General features: G+C 33.3%; 1 protein-coding gene across 10 annotated transcripts in view; it reads right to left on the bottom strand.

The window, feature by feature from the left end:
* Positions 1-257: 257 nt before the first annotated feature.
* Positions 258-22,323, bottom strand: part of Ndae1 (Na[+]-driven anion exchanger 1) — a 135,927-nt gene continuing 113,861 nt past the window's right edge. For 8 of the 10 annotated variants that reach the window (XM_075297667.1, XM_075297665.1, XM_075297673.1 and 5 more), the window contains 2 exons: positions 17,067-17,323; positions 16,676-16,881 (listed from right to left, as the gene is read on the bottom strand). In XM_075297667.1, the coding sequence (XP_075153782.1) occupies positions 16,719-16,881; positions 17,067-17,323 (420 nt within the window). In that variant the 3' untranslated portion in view covers positions 16,676-16,718. Of the gene's footprint in view, positions 647-16,675; positions 16,882-17,066; positions 17,324-22,323 lie in introns of those variants that run through there. The other 2 variants (XM_075297668.1, XM_075297674.1) reach the window with 2 other exon arrangements.

Below are 22,323 nucleotides of genomic sequence, written 5' to 3'. Positions count from 1 at the left end.
AAAGAAGAATTAGGAAACCAAGATTAATAGAGTTTTCCAACGAAAGGGGATAACAATGAACCAAAAAACTATGCAGTTAAATCCGTACAAATTTCAGTACCACATACTTTGAGAAGGATACGCTTAAAATCTTTTATCATTCGTGGTACTCATACTCTTCATACCTACCAATTCTTAAAGTATTTTGCTTTTTTGTTGTATGAGATCGGATATTTTTTAAAGAACTCTAAATTTCAAATATACTTATAAACTTTGAATATTGTGTAAATGGTATTTTTTTATTATGGAACACAGATAGGTGTAGGAAATATGATAACGATGAGAATGAAACGATGTAAGCTTTGTATTTCACAATTTGCCCATAACATGGAATATTCGTTTTTAGTATTTTTTTTGTATATAATTCATTATCAGTAAAAAATATGTGTATTTGGAAATGACATCGTTGCAGTATTATGGTAGAATAGTCCTGGTAACTTGAGGAGTTCGGCTGGTAATGTAATAGCTTCTAAGACTAGTTGTAGGCGAAGATATGTTCCAGGATCACACCATCGTTTCAAACGGATGTTTCTGTTGGCGATACGTAGAAGCGTCTATTATTTGTATATCCGTCCCATTTTCGTACTGACGTATCAGATGTTTTGTGCTGAAAATTTTGTTAAAATTCAATATTTTTAATTTTCTAATCCTAATATGATATAATGACATAAAATTGGCGTTAACTAACATTTACTGAACGAGAATTTTAATTCATAGAAAGATAGAGAGAGAGAACATTGATCATGCAATTTTATATATTTAAATATGAATTTTAGGTAATATTTAAATTTTAAAACGTTTTATGAGATTTTTGCATCTACTTGCAAAAACTTACTGGGAAATGTATAAGGAAAACACCAAACATATGTTGCTAAAAGGAATCATCGTCTGCTTGTAGAAAATATTTTTTTTTGTACTCAAATCGTATAATCAAATAACAAAAAAATGAAAATATATATATGCATTTCTAATGGGTATCAAGATTTTCGGTGTAGAGGTGTATATAGGTATTCATTGAGATTCTTTCCCCTTCAGCCTGATATGAACTTCTATCGAAATTCCCCCTAACCATAAAAGTATAGCTAAAATATCCTATTCACATTAACAGGTTGGCTGATAAGTCCCCGGTCTAACAAAGAAAAACACATTTTTTGTCAAAATTCGTTTTTATTATTCAACATAGTTCCCTTCAAGAGCGATACAACGATTATAACCACCTTCCAATTTGTTGATACCATTTTGGTAGTACTCCTTCGGTTTTGCCTCAAAATATGCCATAGTTTCGGCGATCACCTCTTCATTGCAGCCAATTTTTTTCCCTGCGAGCATCCTTTTGAGGTCTGAGAAGAAAAAGTCGCTGGGCCCAAATCTGGAGAATACGGTGGGTGGGGAAGCAATTCGAAGCCCAATTCATGAATTTTTGCCATCGTTCTCAATGACTTGTGGCACGGTGCGTTGTCTTCGTGGAACAACACTGTTTTCTTCTTCATATGGGCCGTTTTGCCGCGATTTCGACCTTCGAAAGCTCCAATAACGCCATATAATAGTTTCTGTTGATGGTTTCTCCCTTCTCTCGATAAAAATTATTCCATGCGCATCCTAAAAAACAGAGGCCATTACTTTGCCAGCGGACTTTTGAGTCTTTTCACGCTTCGGAGACGGTTCACCGGTCGCTGTCCACTCAGCCGACTGTCGACTGGACTCAGGAGTGTAGTGATAGAGCCATGTTTCATCCATTGTCACTATCGACGGAAAAACTCGGGTGTATTACGAGTTAACAGCTGCAAACACCGCTCAGAATCATCAACACGTTGTTGTTTTTGATCAAATGTAAGCTCGCGCGGCACCCATTTTGCACAGAGCTTCCGCATATCCAAATATTGATGAATGATATGACCAACACGTTCCTATGATATCTTTAAGGCCTCTGCTATCTCGATTAACTTCATTATACGGTGATTCAAAATCATTTTGTGGATTTCTTTGATGTTTTCGTCGGTAACCAACTCTTTCGGGCGTCCACTGCGTTCACCGTCCTCCGTGCTCATTTCACCACGCTTGAATTTTGCATACCAATCAATTATTGTAGATTTCCCTGGGGTGGAATCCGGAAAGTCATTATCAAGCTAAGTTTTTGCTTCCACCGTATTTTTTCCCTTCCGAAAACAGTATTTTATCAAAACACGAAATTCCTTTTTTTCCATTTTTTTCGCAATAACAAAAGTTGCTTCACAAAAGACGCTCTATTTCACAAACTAATTGACTTACAGACGTCAAATTTTGACACGAATCATTTGAAGGTTGGTACTACATAAAAATAATATGCATCTAATACTAGCGTCGCCATCTATGTGTCAGACCGGGGACTTATCAGCCAACCTGTTATGTTCGTAAAGAGTTTGACATAATCTGCATTCAATGTATCCACTAATGCCAATATGTTAAGGAAAAACGTTTATAAAACATATTATAAACTTATATAAAAATGAATAGTTATTTAGTATTGATTTATTCATTTCATATTGTGAAGGGGTTATGATATTATATGAAAAGTTTATTTTTTATAAGGGTTTTTTATAAGTGAAATTGAAAAGAAGATTTTGAAAACTATACAAACTTATAGTAATAACTATTAAGGCAACGTAACGGCAAGGTATTGGAAAAAAACAAGTTTATTTTATAATGGTATACAATTCTTGAACTTTATGAATCTATAAACATATTTTATTATATAATCTGCATATAAAGACCATTATAAATAGAATACTGCTAATGTTCATGTATAATATAAACTATTTTTTAATGATACAAATTCAAACATATGCACGAATTTAAAGTTTTTGTTGGGATTGTAATTTGCAATACGAATTTAGAAAGATCCCATAACTATGCTCATATTACCTTCAACATTTAACTTTGTTTTTCAGAAAGCGCGATATGGATCACATTGTATGGTAATTGTCGATAACAAAAAACCTTTAACAATTTTACATTTTGCTCATATAGAGAAGCCGGTTATAAACCTTCTTATGTGCCGGACTTTTGATCTCGATATTTACCACCAGCTATTCATCGAAAGCGCAATGCATTTAGTATGGAATCAAAGACAACTTTCGATAACAGGATTCTTTAGAAATGTTCACTTGCGAAAATTGGTATGAACATATTATGGAAACCAAAAATTTCGCTATAAAAAATTAACACAGGATAGTTGCTATGTTACCCAAATTTTCGATCAAAGAGCTCAAATTCGTAAAATTTTATAAATTCATGCTCAAATGCTTATCTACAATTAATAAAGTTTTTCAACATTCATGGATTATAAAAACATAAGTTCAATACGTTGATTTAGATATTTTTGTGTAGCATACTAACCCGTAGCATACTAGCTCCGTTAGTGCTACGTTAGCTAACAAATTTTTAAACCGATCTATGGACATATCTGTAATCTTGTCTATACATTCTATATGCCAGTTAAGAGCTTAACTGCTAGAATTTTTTCAGATCAAGTTATCTGGAGAAAAGATATTTGCAATATACTTTCTGTTAACTGACAGTTAAATACTAACGAAGCTACATAAAAATGGCCGCAAGTAAAATTGTTTAAATAAAAATCAAAGATTTAATTTTATTTTTCGTATTGTATATTAAGCTATTTTTTTTTTAAATTATTACCAAACAGAAATTAATGTCGAAAACTTGTGTTTTTCCTGAACATAATCTCTCTGTACGCGTTTACCATTAAATATATCAATATCATACGTTCACACTAAACATACTGTTACACCTAGTTTTTTTTGTTGTTTATTTTCCATGTCACATTGTATATTATTGGAGTGGTAACAATTTACACACCCATATTAATATTGTAAATTTAAGGTTTCAGCGGTAAAAATATTGTTTTTGTTGTTTTAATTTAGGGGTAAAGGGTTCGTATACCATCTATTATTAATAACATTAATATTTTGTAATTTATGCGTCTATAAGTTTTTTCGGATGGAATGTCTGTGTTTGTAACGAATTTTACAGTGTGTCCAATCGATACGACAATTCGTTGATGACTAAATAATCTTTAAATGTATTATCGATCCCATAAAAATGCAGCAGTATCGATTATGCCTTCGGACTTAACTTATAATGTGGTCAATATATGGGATATGTTCGACACGACCACTGTCGTCCGGATAAACATATAGTCTGCAAGGCGCATTAGATATCATAATTGACAAGCAAATTTTTATGCTCATATATAAAAAAATTATTGAAAGTTATCGAAGGAATTTATATGGGAAAAGTAGGTTTAAAGTTTACTTTAACTTTTTTGATTCAATAGAAAGATCGAATAAAATCAAAATTTCTAATTTTATACCCACCACCATAGAATGGTGATGGGGGTATAATAAGTTTGTCATTCCGTTCGTAACACATCGAAATATCGATTTCCGACTATATAAATTATATATATTCTTGTTCAGGGAGAAATTTCAAGCAGGGATCCGGAGCGGAGCGTGGAGCGGAGCGGAGCAAGCCCTTTTTTTTGCCGGAGCGGGAGCGGAGCGGGAGCGGCATTTCTAAAATCCGGAGCGGAGCGGGAGCGGAGCGGTTTCCAAATGAAAAACCGCTCCGCTCCGAATAAAATATTACTTGAATGAAATGTGTAACTTTGAAATTACAGTGTGTAGGTAATTTCAAATTTTGCTAGTACTTAGCGTAGTGTGAGTAAACGTTTAAAATGTACGATATTTATTTTTGTACGTACGTACATTGGGGAAAACACAACGTGTTTTTTAGTAATTGTTTTCAAAAACGGCAAATGTCAAAATATATATCTAGTATGTGTTGTAAAAGTAACAACAGTACTTTCGATCAATTTCATCCCGTATTACTACAAAGATGTTTGTAATGAACGTCAAATAAATGCAATTAAACGATCTTATTTATATTTAATTTTTTAGTTTTCTACACTGAAAAAAATATTGTCGTGAAGTCAAAGATTCCATGTCCTTAGAATAAGAATGCAAATTTTGCTTAACATGGAAGACGCATTTCTCTAAAATAAAGTTTTTTTTCTTGTCCAAAAGGCAATAAACTTTTGAATGAAGTTGTAATGTCCTTATAATTAAGTGATTTTACTTAAAAATGTGTATCATAACATGAAAGATACAATTTTTGAGGTAAGGTCAACGTGACTTTAATAATTAAGAAAAATTCTTTAAAATTAATAAAATTGTCTTTAAATTTGTTTCCTTTTTGCATCTTGCCTACAAAGCAAAAAATCGTTAAAAAATAAGACATGTTTTTCAACACTTTATTTTAAAGACGCTTTTTACTTGAAACATAGCATAATTTCTACTGGAAGTCGAGTCTTAATATGGAAAAAAAAAAATAACTCGTTAACTCGTTTTTAAAGGATTTTGATAACAACTGACGAAAAAATCTAAAAAAATAAAAATTAACATTTGCTTCCTAGAAGCAAGTACATAACCCCCAAATTTAAAAGAGAATTACGTCTTTAAAGTATCCTTACTTGTATTCTCCGCTTCTTTGGCTCGGAATTAATACCCAAACTGTTAAAGTAAAGACAAAATCTTTGGAACCGGGCATGCTTTTTTTAATTCACATTTGCTTTACTATTGTACTATATCCTAGCATTCTCTTATTTCTGATATTAGTTCTCGAAAATTTAATTAAAATTATGGATAGTTTCAATTTTGGTTGAAAAATGTGCGCATATACATTTATTATACAATAAAGGGGAAAAAAGCGAAATTAGGTAACACTAGATCTGAGTAAGAATATTCGTAGGTATACCACGGACTGATGTCGATGGAGGTTGTTGCAAACATAAACATACACACACATTACAAATATAACAAAACCTCTTCTCTACGTCTGTTGCAAAACAAAAAAAAAACTTTCGGAGAGTAGTTACTTATACTCTGTGTATAGACTTTCAATTCCAATCAGCGTTGCCGTTTTGGTCCGATCGGACCAAAATTGGTCCAAAAGATTTCTAATTTTTAAATTTGGTCCGATGGTCAGACCAAAAAGAATTTGGTCCATTTTGGTCCATTTTCATAAATTTGGTTTCTATCACATATTAAATAGTAGATGGTGCACCGCAAAGAATATTGTCGGGAGGCCAAATATTTCACATGCTTAAAATACGAATACGAATTTTGCTTAGAATAGAAGACGTATTTCTCTGAAAAAAGTTTTTCCTTGTCTAAAAGTCTCTAAACTTTTCAATGAAGTCTGTTTGTCCTTATAGCTAAGTGATTCGGCATAAAAATGTGTATCCTAACATGAATGCAAATTTCGTTTTAATGAAGTCAAAATGGATTTAATATTTCTGAAAAAATCTTCAAAATTAATAAAATATTTCAACACATTGTTTTAAAGTCATTATACCCTAAACCACATAGTGGTTAGGGTATAATAAGTTTGATCTGCCAAAAAATGTGCCTACAAGAAATATTGATTTTAGACCCCATAAAATATATACCGATCGACTCAGAATCACCTCCTGAGTCGATCTAGCGCTTGGCGTCCGTCCGTCCATCCGTCCGTCTGTCCATGTATTTGTTGTTCACAGGATTTCGGTCGCAATTATTAACCGATTTTGATGAAATTTGGTACAGGGAGTTTTTTTGGGCACAAGGACGAACGTTATTGAATTTGGAAGAAATCGGATCAAATTTAGATATAGCTCCCATATATATGTATTGCCCGATTTCGCCAAATGGGGTCACGTTGCACTTTTTTAATTACCGATCGTCGTCAAATTTAGCAGAAAATAATCTTCTGCATCACCCTTTAAGTCTGAAAATTTCATCGAAATCGGTTCAGATTTAGATATAGGTCCCATATATATGTATCGCCCGATTTTGTCAAATTAGGTCATAAAACCCTTATTTATCAACCGATCTTACTCAAAGTTGGCGAAATGTAATCTTCTATAGCACTAACTATATGTGCAAAAAATCATCGAAATCAGTTCAGATTTAGCTATAGCTCCCATATATGTACCGCCCGATTTTTCTAAATAAAATAAAACTCAATTGAAAAAATAATACAATGTTTGTACTATAATTTTCTCGAAGAGGAGCGGAGCGGAGCGTGGAGCGGAGCGGAGCGATTTTTTTTTTCTCGGAGCGGAACGAGGAGCGGAGCGGTTTTTTTTTCTCCGGAGCGGAGCGAAAAAAATGGACCGCTCCGGACCCCTGATTTCAAGACAATATAACTATGTCCTTTTGTCCGTCCGCCCGTCTGTCTGTTGTAATCACGCTGCAGTCTTCAATAATAAACCTATCGTGCTGAAATTTTGCACAAACTCGGTTTGATATAGTCCCCATATAAACCGACCTCCCGATTTGGGGTCTTGGGCTTATAGAAACCGTAGCTTTTATCAAATTTGCCTGAAAATTTAAATCTAGAGGTATTTTAGGACCATAAAGAGGTGGACCGACAATGGTGATTATCGGTCCCTGTTTTGGTATAGCCCCCATATAGACCGATCTCCCGATTTTAATTCTTTAGCTTCTAAAATCCGTAGTTTTTAACCAATATGTCTGAAATTGGAAATAAAGAGGTATATTAGGACCATAAAGAGGTGTGCCGCAAATGGCGTGTATCGGTCCATGTTTTGATATAGCCCCCATATAGACCGATCTCCCGATTTGATTTCTTGGGCTTCTAGAAACCCTAGTTGTTATTTATTTATAAACCGGCTTTCCGATTTGGGGTCTAGATTCTAGTACTTCCATATAGACCGATTTCACTTCTTGAGGGTATAGAAGGCGTACTGATCTCGAAAATTGCTTGAAACTGAATGTAAAATGTCCAGATTTTACTTCTAGTAAACATTTAAATAATGGGGGGTAAAAATCTACAGATTTTAGATCCAGGCATTAGGTTAGGTTAGGTATAGTGGCAGCCCGATATTTCAGGCTCACTTAGACTATTCAGTCCATTGTGATACCACAGTGGTGAATTTCTCTCTTATCACTGGGTGCTGCCCAGGCGTTATTTATTAATTTTCTTGCACACTTCCTCAAACAAAAAGGTTCTTATATATCCAGAATCTGATCTTGTTTTCATAGGTAGAATTTTTAAATGTATCTTCGGAAAGCATACTGGTTGAACTGTCTGCTTGGGAGAATATTTGTCATAAAACCCCCTGAAATTCTATATATTATCAAGTAACCCGCTACGACGAAGAATTTTCAAAGGAAACTATTATATTCGATTCATAGTGGTGGGTATTTAAGATTCGGCCCGGGCGAACTTACTTTTGTATATACTTGTTGTATATATATATGGGGGTTAGTGTACAATTTTATTTGGCAGAAATCATGCCATCTTCCATACACTTACAATCTTTGGATTGCAAACCGTCTTACCAACAGTTTAAACGACAAAACGGAATTAATAAATATATGTTTTGTGAACATGGAAGAGAATGCTCTAAATCATAATCTAAAATAAGTTTTCATTCTTTCAATTACATTAAATACCAGCATGTAATATTGCACAGACCGAAAAAGAATCAATACTAAAGGATATTAGAAGTATCAGCTGCTGCTGTGTCGTCATTATTTTCTCTTACAAATTTCCACGTAGATACAAAAACGGTAATAATTTTAGCGAGAAAATAAGTTCTTATGATTATGGGAGATATTGACTATAACACCGTAGCATAGTTTCAAATTGGGTAAATACCATAAATTAAGCGATACACTAGTATAGACAGTTAAATTTGATAAACGAGCGCACTGCATTATCGATGGCACCAGGGCTGTGGAGTCGGAGTCGGAGTCGGAGTCTTGGAGTCGGAGTCTGGAGATTTGGCTGGAGTCGGAGTCGGAGTCGGAGTCGTAAAAATTTTGCTCGACTCCGACTCCGGCTAAACCAAATTTTTTAAAACACTTCACATTTTTGTAACTAAAAAAGTTTTTACGCAAATTAGTTTCCAATGCGTTATGCATTCGATCAATTTACACCACGATTGGAAATAAAAATCAACTTCCAATTACGGCTATCATTTTATGTTTCCTAGAATGTTAGACTAGCAAATGGGCTGGATCGATCCATTTTAATCCCCATATCAATTTATTTGAAATAATTCGAACAATAATTCGAATTTATTGTTTTTAATTTTATTTTAAGGCTATATACCTACACACATATGACAGAAAATATTGTCAAAGCTGTTTTTTATAGAAAATTTTGTCACTATTGTATTTATATGGAATGTTTTGTCAAAATTGAATTTCTATAAAAAAATTATTCGAAATATTATTACTATAGAAAATTTTTTTCCTATAGAAAATTAAGTCAACATTTATTTCTATAGAAAATAAAAAATAAAACAAGTATATACAGCAGTATGTTCGTCCGGGCCAAATCATAAATACCCACCACCATGAATCAAATATACTAATTTCCTTAGAAAATTGCATGGGGGTTTGATGACAGATCAGTTTAACCAGTTCGCATCCCGAAAATAAATGCAAAGATTTTACCTATCAGATTCCGGATTTATAAGAACTATTTTTGTTTGAGTTTTAAAGGAATCATAAACATATCCTGTAAATGTGCAAGAAAATTAAGAAAAATACCTTGATTTGAAATCTAAAATCTATAGTACACCAACTGTTTTATGATTACGAGAAGTAATATCTGGCAAATTTACATTTATGGTAAATGCACCTTCTGTATCCTCAATATCTGAAATCGGTCTATATGGAGGCCTTACCAGCGTTGCAACAACGAATTTTTATTTTGGACCAAATTTTTCCAAAATTCGTACCAGGGGACCAGTTTTCTAATTTAAATTAAAATAATTTAAAAGTTACAATTTTTCTAAAATTTTTCTTCGAAAGAAAATTTTTTCAAAGTTTTATTTCTATATAAAATGTTGACCTCATTCTATCTCTATCGAAAATTTTGTCCATGTTTTATTTCTATAGAAAATTTGGTCCAAATTTTATTTCAATAGATTTCATTTTAGCCAAAATTTCAATTTAGCCAAAATTTAATTTCTATAGAAAATGTAGCCAAAGTTTAATTCTATTGAAAATTTAGCCAAAATTTAATTTCTGTAAAAAATTTAGCCAAAATTTTATTTTTATTACATATTTAGCAGAAATTTGTACAAAATTTTTGCATAATATTGTATCCCAAAATTTTTTAAGAAGCTTATTTCTATACAAAATTTTGTTAAAATTTTATTTCTATGAAAAATTTGTTAAAACTTTATTTCTATGAAAATTTTGTTAAAATTTTATTTCTATAGAAATTTTTGTCCAAATGTTATTTCTGCAGAAAAATTCCATTTGGTCTGACCATCGGACCAACTTCAATAATTTTTTGGGTCTATTTTGGTCAATCGGACTAATGGGGCTACGCCAAAAACATGGAAGGATACGTACAGTATTCAGCACATCTTTTGTAGTTCTAGAATATAGACTCCAAAACGGAGGGCCGGTTTATAAGGGGACTATATCAAAAACTGGACCGATACACAATATATTCGGCACACCTCTTAATGGTCCTAGAATACCTCCAGATTTCAAATTTCAGGCAAATTGGATAAAAACTACGGATTGTAGAAGTCCAAGAAGTAAACTCGTAACATCGGTCTAAAAGGGGGCTATATCAAAACTTCGTCCGATAGTGACCATCTTCGGCACGCCTTGTAATGGTCCTATAATACCTCTAGATTTCCAACTTCAGACAAATTGGATAAAAACTACGGATTCTAGAAGCTCAAGAAATAAAATCGGGAGTTCTGTCTATATGGGAGCTATATTAAAACATGGTCCGATAATCACCATTTTCAGCACTCCTCCTTATAGCCCTAGAATACCTCTAGGTTTCCAATTTCTGGCAAATTGGATAAAAACTACGGTTTTTATAAGCCCAAGACCCCAAATCGGGCGATCGGTTGATATGGGAGCTATATCAAAACCTGGACCGATCTAGCTCATCTTCGACATGACAAACTTATTATACCCCTGTCACCATTCTATGGTGGTGGGTATAAAAATATTTTTATGTAGAAAATTTTGTCAAAAATTTATTTCTATAGAAAATTTAGCCAAAATTTTGCTTCTATAGAAAATTGTGCAAAATTTTATTTACACAAAAAATTTTCCAAAATTTCTATTAATAATTTTTTCAAATTTTTTTCTATAGAAAATTGTGCCAAAATTTTGTTACTATAGATTTTTTTTATACAAAATTTATACATTTTATGTCGATAGAAAATTTAGTCAACATTTTATTTTTATAGAAAATGTAGTCTAAATTTCCTTTCTATAGAAAATTTTGCAGCATTTTATTTCTTTAGAAAATTTTGCAAAATTTTATTTACTACACAAAAAATTTTCCAAAAATTTCTATTGATATTTTTTTCAAAATTTTATTTCTATAGAAAATTTTGTCAAAATTTGTTTACTATAGTCTTTTTATAGAAAATTTGGTAAAAATTTATTTATATAGAAAATTTTCTCAAACATTTATTTATATAGAGAATTTAGTTCAAATTGTGTTTCTATAGAAAATTTTGCAAACTTTTATCTACTACATAAAAATTTTTCCAAAATTTCTATTTATATTTTTTTTCAAAATTTTATTTCTATAAAACAATTTGTCAAAATTTTATTTATGTAGCAAATTTTCTCAAATTTTTTTCTTACTGATACTCACTGCTAAGTCGAAAACAGGTAAAAGTGACTCAAATTTTGCTATATAAAAAATTATGAATGTTTCCCAAATATTGCACGAGATTTTGTAGAAGTCTGATTTCAGATTTTATCAAAATGTTGATCTAAATACAAAGTTGTGCAGAGTATGTTACAATCGGCCCGCCCGACTTTAGACTTTCTTTGCATTTTTATTTTTTGCTATAATTGTGTTACGTCCCATAACGTTAGATTTAAATTTTAGGTACAGAGATTTTCTAGAAGTATATACAATTTTGTCTAAATCGATTCAGATTCAAATTCATGCATATGGGAATATAACCCTTTATAATAATTTTCGTCCACAAATACATATACTGTCGGTATCTTCTCATATTATGATGGGTATTTATATCATTATTTTATTTATTAAACATTGCCCTAAATTTGAAATAAAGAGTTTAATTGGTATAAATGCGAAATTAAGACCTTTCTTGCACACATAAATAAATACGATACTTTATATCGATCCATATATATACCCCATATATATCCCCTCAATAGAACTACAAATTAGTGGTACTAAAATGAGATTTAGTTATATTACCCGGAGTCGACTCCGGAGTCGGAGTCGGAGTCGAGCTGATGAAAAATGCTGGAGTCGGAGTCGGAGTCGAGCAAAATTGGCTCGACTCCACAGCCCTGGATGGCACTAATGAAATGTGTATTACATGTGCTTACCAGTCTACAAATGGATCTGGTTTGTGTACATATAATAAAGGTTTTTCATCTGTTTCCCATTTGACTAAATTAAAGCACAGTAAACACTTCAAGTGAACATTTCGTTTGACAACTTTGCAATATATTTTTCGGAAATGACAGAAAAATATTGTCATGAGGCCAAGGATTTCTTCTTCCTAAAATACGAATTTTGCTTGACATAGAAGACGCCTTTCACTTATATTAATATTTTTTCCTCCATAAACTTTTCTATGAAGTCGTGCATCTTTGCGCACTGCGTTATCGATAACACAAATGAAATTTGTATTACATCCCAGTAAAAAAAGCGTCGCCAAAAAAGTAGTGAAAATGTTCTTTTTGGATCCGGAAGTAGTGCAAAATTGACGCAGAAGCGATGAATTTAACACGGACTTGTCATAGGACGGATGTCCACCATTTCAACAGCCGTCGCACTGAATTTGCATCACTTCTTACTCTGTGATTCAAATTCAGTTTTTTGGATGTGAATTGAAAAATGTTGTCATATAAATAAATAAATAATTTTTAAAATTTTTTATAATTTTTAATGCAATCTAACCCTTGTCCGAAAAGTTTGAATTTAAATATTTTGAAAAATTCGCAATATTTCTTGAATGGATTTAGTATTTTTTTCGACAAAATTTCAACAATTTGTACCATTTTATTAAAGCTTAATCTGTTTTTAACCTTTTTGAAAAAAAAAATAAATTTACCCATTAAAAATAAGATAAAAGAACTTCCTGCGTAGTTGAAATAAAGAACATCTTTGTGAGAACATCTTTTGAAAGTGCTTTTAAAGTTGTGCCATTGGAAGAACTTCCAAATTTTTTTGCTGGGATGTGCTTACCAGGCTACCAGGGAGCCACCGTGGTGCAATGGTTAGCATGCCCGCCTTGCATACACAAGGTCGTGGGTTCGATTCCTGCTTCGACCGAACATCAAAAAGGTTTTTCAGCGGTGGATTATCCCACCTCAGTAATGCTGGTGACATTTCTAAGGGTTTCAAAGCTTCTCTAAGTGGTTTCAAAGCTTCTCTAAGTTGTTTCACTTCAATGTGGAACGCTGTTCGGACTCGGCTATAAAAAGGAGGTCCCTTGTCATTGAGCTTAACATGGAATCGGGCAGCACTCAGTGATAAGAGAGAAGTTCACCAATGTGGTATCACAATGGACTGAATAGTCTAAGTGAGCCTGATACATCGGGCTGTCACCTAACCTAACCTACTAGGCTACAAATGGAACTGGTTTGTTTACATATAATAAAGGTCATCTGTCCCCATACCTGTTTCCCATACGAAAGTCTGACATCGTCCAAACCCTTTAAATGAAGGTCAACATCTTTGTGTGACACTAAATTAAAGCACAATATACACGCCAATTTGACATTTCGTTTGACCACAATATATTTCTCGGAGATGAAAGAAAAATATTGTCGTGAAGCCAAGGATTTCTTCTTCTTAAAATACGAAGTTTGCTTGACATAGAGAACGCATTTCACTTATATTAAGCTTTTTTCTTCCATAAACTTTTCTACACTGAAAAAAAAATATTGACCTAATACGGAAGATTATGCAATTTAAATTTTACGACTCGAAATTTACGCAATACTAAGGACAAAATTATTCAAAATAATGATATTTTAATTAAAAAAAGTTTATAATTCTTGCTTCAAAATTTTTTTTTCATTAAGTTTAGGACACAAATCTTGAAATTTTGCATCCCTCTGTTGAAGTTATAGATCTTTGAAGTAGGTTAGGTTATGTGGCAGCCCGATGTATCAGGCTCACTTAGACTATTCAGTCCATTGTGATACCACAGTGGTGAACTTCTCTCTTATCACTGAGTGCTGCCCGATTCCATGTTAAGCTCAATGACAAGGGACCTCCTTTTTATAGCCGAGTCCGAACGGCGTTCCACATTCCAGTGAAACCACTTAGAGAAGCTTTGAAACCCTCAGAAATGTCACCAGCATTACTGAGGTGGGATAATCCACCGCTGAAAAATTTCTTGGTGTTCGGTCGTAGCAGGAATCGAACCCACGACCTTGTGTATGCAAGGCGGGCATGCTAACCATTGCACCACGGTGGATCTTTGAAGTAAGGCAAATGTTCCTTAAAATAAAGAAAAACATTTTTAATTTAAAGAAATCGTCTTTAACTCAACTGACATATTGAATTTTTAAATTTATTATTTTTTATTATTTTAAGGATTTGCATCTTTGGTTTAAAGTTTTTTTTTTTTTTTGCATTAAGAAAACAGTTTTTACTTTGAAGTACTTGGCATAATTTGGATTCTGAAAGTGGAATTTGTTTGTACGTGAATACCTTTATTAATATATCGCAAACAGAGAATACAAATTCGATGAATGAGATCTGTATCCAATTTTAATTTTATCGATCCTAGATATAAAGCCAGGGAGGTCCCTAAAAAATGTCTTTATTTTAAAGAAACCGCATCTTCGGCTCGGAATCAATACCAAAATCCTTAAAGCAAGGTCAAAATCTATGGATCCAAGTAAACTTTTTTTGAGTGTAGGAACTCGTTTTGTCCTTATAGTTTAGTGATTCGGCTTAAAATGTGTATGTTTATATGAAAGAAAACTTTGTTTGACTAAAGTCAAGTTGGCTTTAATAATTCATAAAAATTCTTCAAAATTAATGAAAAATTTGTTGGATTTTTGTATCTTGTCTACATAAGCGTTCAAAAATAGGACATATTTTTAAAGACATTATTTTAAAGAAGTTTTTTGCGAAACATTGTATAATTTCTACCTGAAGTTTAATCTGAACTTTGATATTTATGTTGTCTTTAGCACGTTTTTAAAGGACTTATATAACACATGAAGAACCAAGCATGAGAAACAAATACCTTCAAATTTGTTTGTTAGTATAAAGATCGCTAAACTAAAATTTAATAGAGAATTATTTCCTAAAAATATCCATACTTCGATTCTCCACTTCTTTGCTTCGGAATCAATAGCAAACTCATTAGTGAAAGCTTTTTTTCAGTGTAGCAAAAATTTCCACAGCCGAAAATTCCGTTGGGAATGGTTAACATTTTCCTCTCATACCAATTTTATGACAGAACAATATTATTACTTCTAAAACCCACTTTAAATAGATTTCAGCTGTCATTTGTCTTATAAAAAAGGACCCTAATGTGAATGGGCTACACTGAAAAAACAGTGAACCCACCAGGAAGAAAACTTTTGATTAATTTTAGAAAATTTTGAATAGTTTTAGAAATTTTTAACTAAACAGTATTACAAGCGCTGGCATCACGCCGATATCACAAAAATAAGTAAATATTTTTCGACAAATTCAAGAAAATTTATTAGACATAAATAATTTTTTTCACTTTTTAAAGAAAATTTTGCAGTTTGAAGGAAAAAATTGGAGTTCAAAATTGCAAGAATGTCTTTAGTGATATACGAAGTTCATGATGGACGCTGTTGTAGTAAAATTTACAAATTTAAAGAAATAATGAACTATTTTGTGAGAAGTACGAATTTAGTAAAACTTTTTACTTCATTTGTGTATAATTTTTTCCCGTCTTTTAGTTCATTTAACTAACGTACGCAAAAAATTATTAGAGTAAATGAAACTTTCTCCAAATATAACAATTTCATGAACTAAAATATAGTTAAATTGGCTTTAGTGAAATAGTGAGTTCACTTTTTTTTGAGTGTATAATCGTAATAAAACAATAAGGTAAGATCACTAGCCAAACAAAAATAATTGTCTATGGGGAAAGAGCTGATTATACCTCATTCTCATTCTCATCCTCATTGGTTGCCTTAGAAAAAAAGATTTCAAATCCACTTTTAATAGATTTGTGTATGGGCTTTTAAATTCGATATTCACCTCTAGAGCAAATTTCTTTTACCTGTCGATAATGCAGGTTAGATATGGATTTATTATGATTTTTTTTTTGTAATTTTCGTTAATAAGTGTATTTCATGAGTAGCGGAAATTTCTTAGAGGTGCCTACCGGGCTTTATGGTGTATCACCCTTCCATTATATTTCCTTTGGATTTTAATTACAAATACTTTTCGACAGAATTTAGGAACATTTCAAAATAAGAAAGTCAGCAAATCCTACATTTTTGTTTTATACAGAATTCCGGTTGCTTTAGAGAATTCTAGTAGTTCTATGTGAACGACTCGTAATGCCATGTGATAAACAATCAAATTCATTGTGCGTTTTATTTTAATTTGTTTCAATTCTCAAAGCATTAAACTGGAGTAATTGTATTTTTACTTTGATCAGCATTATTTGATGTCCTACTTCTTTCCTTATTATGAGATGCATCGCTGTTTGAGGGTGTATCATTGATGACTTTATTTGGAGTTGTTATGTTTTCCTCCTCCTCGTTCATGGTGGATAAACGTTGATTACTTTAGATAGCATGTCATGGATTTTAGTTTTGCGTGTGTATTTTTTTTTAGTTTTTAATGGTATGAGAAAAAAGGAATTAATACAAATAAAATAAAGCAAATATTTATTACATTTCTAGCATATGATGGATATGTTAAAATTATATAAAAATGTATAGTTTGTTTTAGAAACGAACGGGACTTACTTATGACTGCCATTGATCTGTCGCACCTTAAAGTTTATGGGTATAATTAATTGATCTGTGGATCCACTACCGTCTTCATGCAATTGTTGCCATATGCTGTTTCTTTGGATCTCAGGAGGTACACTTAGGGGTAAACTCAAAGATTTGGGTTGCATTCCAGGTTGCGTTTCGGCGTGTTCAACTTTTAGGGGTATGTGAATGGTTGTAGGTCCCGGATTTAAGGAAGAGTTGTATTTCTCGTATTTATCATGATGATCCTTAAAATTAAAGGATAGGATTTTGTTGTTGTTTTTTTCTGTAGCCACATTTTGGTCTATATATAAATCAAGCCTACGTATGCAATATTTTTTTGAAATGTGTAGTGCTTGAGTACGACTGTAGGAAAAATGTACTGGGGGCGTTATGTGGGCGGTAAAATTAGTGTTCAAATAAATTCATGAAATGTGATTTGGGGTTTATTGTATTTGTTTTTTGCTATTTATTATTCTCGATTGTTATCAACCAATCGTTATTGCTTATTAAATATTGTGTAATGCGCCGTTTGTTCTATACTTTTTGTTCGTCCAATAATATCGCCTAACCTAACCTACCCGGTGCCTACACCATTTGACCAGTCGACGCTGTCGCGGCTTAACCCTTTAATGCACCAATTTTTTTGCCAGCTGATTAAATTTTCAATGTTAACGACACGAAAGCAAGAAAACTAAACTAGAAAAATTTATACGGTAAAATTCAGTATATGCTGCAAAGCCTCTTGAACAGTTTTAACTAAGTTTTCTTTTTATTTTACCCACTTTTGTTGTCTTAAGGTGGGTTTTACTAAAAGCTTCCTTATTAAATGAAGACCGCCTAAAGGCGGGCTTGGGCATTAGAGGGTTAAGTCGGCTCAGCATGATTGGAATGTAGTTGACAATCAATCAATATTCCTCAAAAGCTTAAAGAAACTTCAAAATTGTTTCCAATTCGAGACAAAAAATTTCATATTTCATCCATTCAATTCAATATCATATTTCTAAAATAATTTAGCAAAAATCATGCACAACAGATGTGAATAAAATATTAATTTGATAAGTTGTACGATTTATCTCATACCGTTTCGGATATGTTTATTTTGGTATTTTAAGGGATACTTGAATGAAGCCGACCCATTTCTGTCTGCGGCGGCTAACACAACATTTTTGTGTCTGGCGAAGCACAGTGGTTCTAAATCGCCTTTTTTCGAAATAATTCTACAACTTTTGAACGGATAAAGATATCAACACAATTTTCTTCGTGTGAAAGCTGATGTGTTTTCCTCAAAGTTTGCAAGTTTGTGAGTCCCTAGTGGGTCCCGGGGCTGACGTGTAGGCGTTAGGTTAGGTTAGGTGGCAGCCCGATGTATCAGGCTCACTTAGACTATTCAGTCCATTATGATACCACATTTGTGAACTTCTCTCTTATCACTGAGTGCTGCCCGATTCCATGTTAAGCTCAATGACAAGGGACCTCCTTTTTATAGCTGAGTCCGAACGGTGTTCCACATTGCAGTGAAACCACTTAGAGAAGCTTTGAAACCCGCAGAAATGTCACCAGCATTACTGAGGTGGGATAATCCACCCACTGTGTAGGCGTTGAAAGTTAGTTACCTCGGGGGTATTAGATTTTTTTTTAGCTGTCAAATCCGCAATTATGAACCGATTTCGATTATTTTTGTTCTTTGCTGGATAGATGTAAAACCCTCCAAAGAAGTCGCGAGCATGTGCGAATATATTTTATAGTTTGCGGGACATGGGCCCACAATTAATTTTTTTGCAATATTTTAACAAAGTGGGGTCAGTATTTTAAACCTACAGGGCCGTTTTTGGGCCGATCCTTGTTTTCTTTTATTAACTGCAATCCCCACAAAATTCTACGAATTTAGGAAGAAAAACTTATAGCCTGTTCCTGTATATCGAACGAAAGCTTTCTTTCGTATTCCAAACGAAAGAAAATTGATTTTTCTTCTTTTATTTCGAAAGGCAAGTCACTTCATATTTTGTTATCGAGTAATAAACGAACATATACAATAAGTGTCAAGAAAAAAGTTAAAACATTGTTAACATTTGAATGAATTCTCAGGACAAAAATTTAAAAATACTCATTTTTATCCCTCCATCATCGGATGGGGGTATATTAACTTTGTCATTCCGTTTGTAACACATCGAAATATTGCTCTAAGACCCCATAAAGTATATATATTCTGGGTCGTGGTGAAATTCTGAGTCGATCTGAGCATGTCCGTCCGTCCGTCTGTTGAAATCACGCTAACTTCCGAACGAAACAAGCTATCGACTTGAAACTTGGCACAAGTAGTTGTTATTGATGTAGGTCGGATGGTATTGAAAATGGGCCATATCGGTCCACTTTTACGTATAGCCCCCATATAAAGGGACCCTCAATTTTGGCTTGTGGAGCCTCTAACAGAAGCAAATTTCATCCGATCCGCCTGAAATTTGGTACATGGTGTTGGTATATGGTCTTTAATAACCATGCAAAAATTGGTCCATATCGGTCCTTAATTATATAGCCCCCATATAAACCGATCCCCAGATTTGGCTTGTGGAGCCTCTAAGAGAAGCATATTTCATCCGATCCGGCTGAAATTTGGTACATGGTGTTGGTATATGGTCTCTAACAATCATGCAAAAATTGGTCCACATCGGTCCATAATTATATATAGCCCCCATATAAACCGGTCCCCAGATTTGGCTTGCGGAGCTTCAAAGAGAAGCAAATTTCATCCGATCCGGCTGAAATTTGGTACATGATGTTTGTATATGGTCTCTAACAACCATGCAAAAGTTGGTCCACATCGTTCCATAATTATATATAAACCCCATATAAACCGATCCCCAGATTTGGCTTGCGGAGCTTCAAAGAGAAGCAAATTTCATCCGATCCGGCTGAAATTTGGTACATGATGTTTGTATATGGTCCCTAACAACCATTCAAAAGTTGGTCCACATCGGTCCATAATTATATATAAACCCCATATAAACCGATCTCCAGATTTGGCTTGCGAAGCCTCAAAGAGAAGCAAATTGCACCCGATCCGGCTGAAATTTGGTACATGATGTTGGTATATGGTCTCTAACAACCATGCAAAAATTGGTCCACATCGGTCCATAATTATATATAGACCCCATATAAACCGATCTCCAGATTTGGCTTGCGAAGCCTCAAAGAGAAGCAAATTGCATCCGATCCGGCTGAAATTTGATACATGGTATTAGTATATGGTCTCTAACAACCGTGCAAAAATTGGTCCACATCGGTCCATAATTATATATAGCGCCCATATAAACCGATCCCCAGATTTGGGTTGCATAGCCTCAAGGAGAAGCAAATTTCATCCGATCCGCCTGAAATTTGGTACATGATATTGTTGTATGGTCTCTAATAACCATGCAAAAATTGGTCCACATCGGTTCATAATTATATATAGCCCCCATATAAGCCGATCCCTAGATTTGGCTTGCGAAGTCTCCCATAGAAGCAAATTTCATCCAATCCGGTTGTAATTTTGAACATGGTGTTAGTATATGATCTTTAACAACCGTGTCAGAATTGTTTCATATCGGTCCATAATTATATATAGCCCCCATATAAAACGTTCTCCAGATTTGACCTCCGGAGCCTCTTGGAGGAGCAAACTTCATCCGATCCGGTTCAAATTAGGAACGTGGTGTTAGTATATGGTCGCTAACAACCATACCAAAATTGGTCCAATCACACAAAAATTGGTCCATATCGATTCATAATCATGGTTGCCACTAGAGCAAGAAATAATCTACCAAAATGTTATTTATATAGAAAATTTTGTCAAAATTTTATTTCTATAGAAAATTTTGTCAAAATTTTATTTCTAGAGAAAATTTTGTTAAAATTTTATTCGGTTCATAATAAAATTTTCATCATTGTCAAAATTTTATTTCTATAGAAAATTTTGTTCAAATTTTATTCGGTTCATAATCATAGTTGCCACTCGAGCCAAAAATAATTTACCAAGATTTTATTTCTATAGAATATTTTGTCAAAAGTTTGTTTCTATAGCAAAATTTGTTAATATTTTATTTCTGTAGAAATTTTTGTCAATTTTTTTCTATAGAAAATTTTGTCAAAATTTTTATTTCTATAGAAAATTTTGTGAAAATTTTATTTTTATAGAAAATTTTGTTAAAATTTTATTTCAATAGAAAATTTTGTCAAAATTTTATGTCTACTTTGTCAAACTGAATTATATACGTATTGGATCGATCTTTTTTGATTTAATATATACCACGTATGGACTTACATACAATTTAGAAGATGGTGTTAGGAGATTTTAAGATACCTTGCCATCGGCAAGCGTTACCGCAACTTAAGTAATTCGATTGTGGATGGCAGTGTTTAGAAGAAGTTTCTACGCAATCCATGATGGAGGGTACATAAGCTTCGGCCTGGCCGAACTTACGGCCGTATATACTTGTTAATAATCAATGTATTCTCATACAAACGAATCGAACTTTCAAAAATAGAAAAACCCAAATTCATTCGAATTCGAGTGACTGCATTTCTTTCGAACTGGTTTTCGTTCGATATACAGGAACAGGGCATTAGAGAAAAACACCTCAGCTTTCACACAAAGAAAAATTATGTTGATATCTTTATGCGTTCAAAAGTTGCAGAATTATTAAAAAAAAAAAAACAATTTGGAACCACGCCTTAGACCATTGTTATCGCTCCGATTTAAAAAAGTCTCATTTGCAATGAAGGTTAGGTTAGGTTAGGTGGCAGCCCGGCTCACTTAGACTATTCAGTCCATTATGATACCACATTGGTGAACTTCTCTCTTATCACTGAGTGCTGCCCGATTCCATGTTAAGCTCAATGACAAGGGACCTCCTTTTTATAGCCGAGTCCGAACGGCGTTCCACATTGCAGTGAAACCACTTGGAGAAGCTTTGAAACCCTCAGAAATGTCACCAGCATTACTGAGGTGGGATAATCCACCGCTGAAAAACTTTTTTGGTGTTCGGTCGAAGCAGGAATCGAACCCACAACCTTGTGTATGCAAGGCGGGCATGCTAAACATTGCACCACAGTGGCAATGAAAGATGGCGCATTTATTTTAACAAAGTGTCACAATAGGTGGTATACTTTTTTTTTAATGAAACAAAATACGATTTAAATGCAACCACTAAAGTGTCAAAATTGCAGTTACAGTGGTACAGCGGTAACACAGAAAAAATAATGCTCG

This window comes from Haematobia irritans, chromosome 2 (assembly GCF_050003625.1).
Source record: "Haematobia irritans isolate KBUSLIRL chromosome 2, ASM5000362v1, whole genome shotgun sequence".
Lineage (NCBI taxonomy): Eukaryota > Metazoa > Arthropoda > Insecta > Diptera > Muscidae > Haematobia > Haematobia irritans.
This window is presented reverse-complemented; position numbering and strand designations above follow the sequence as displayed.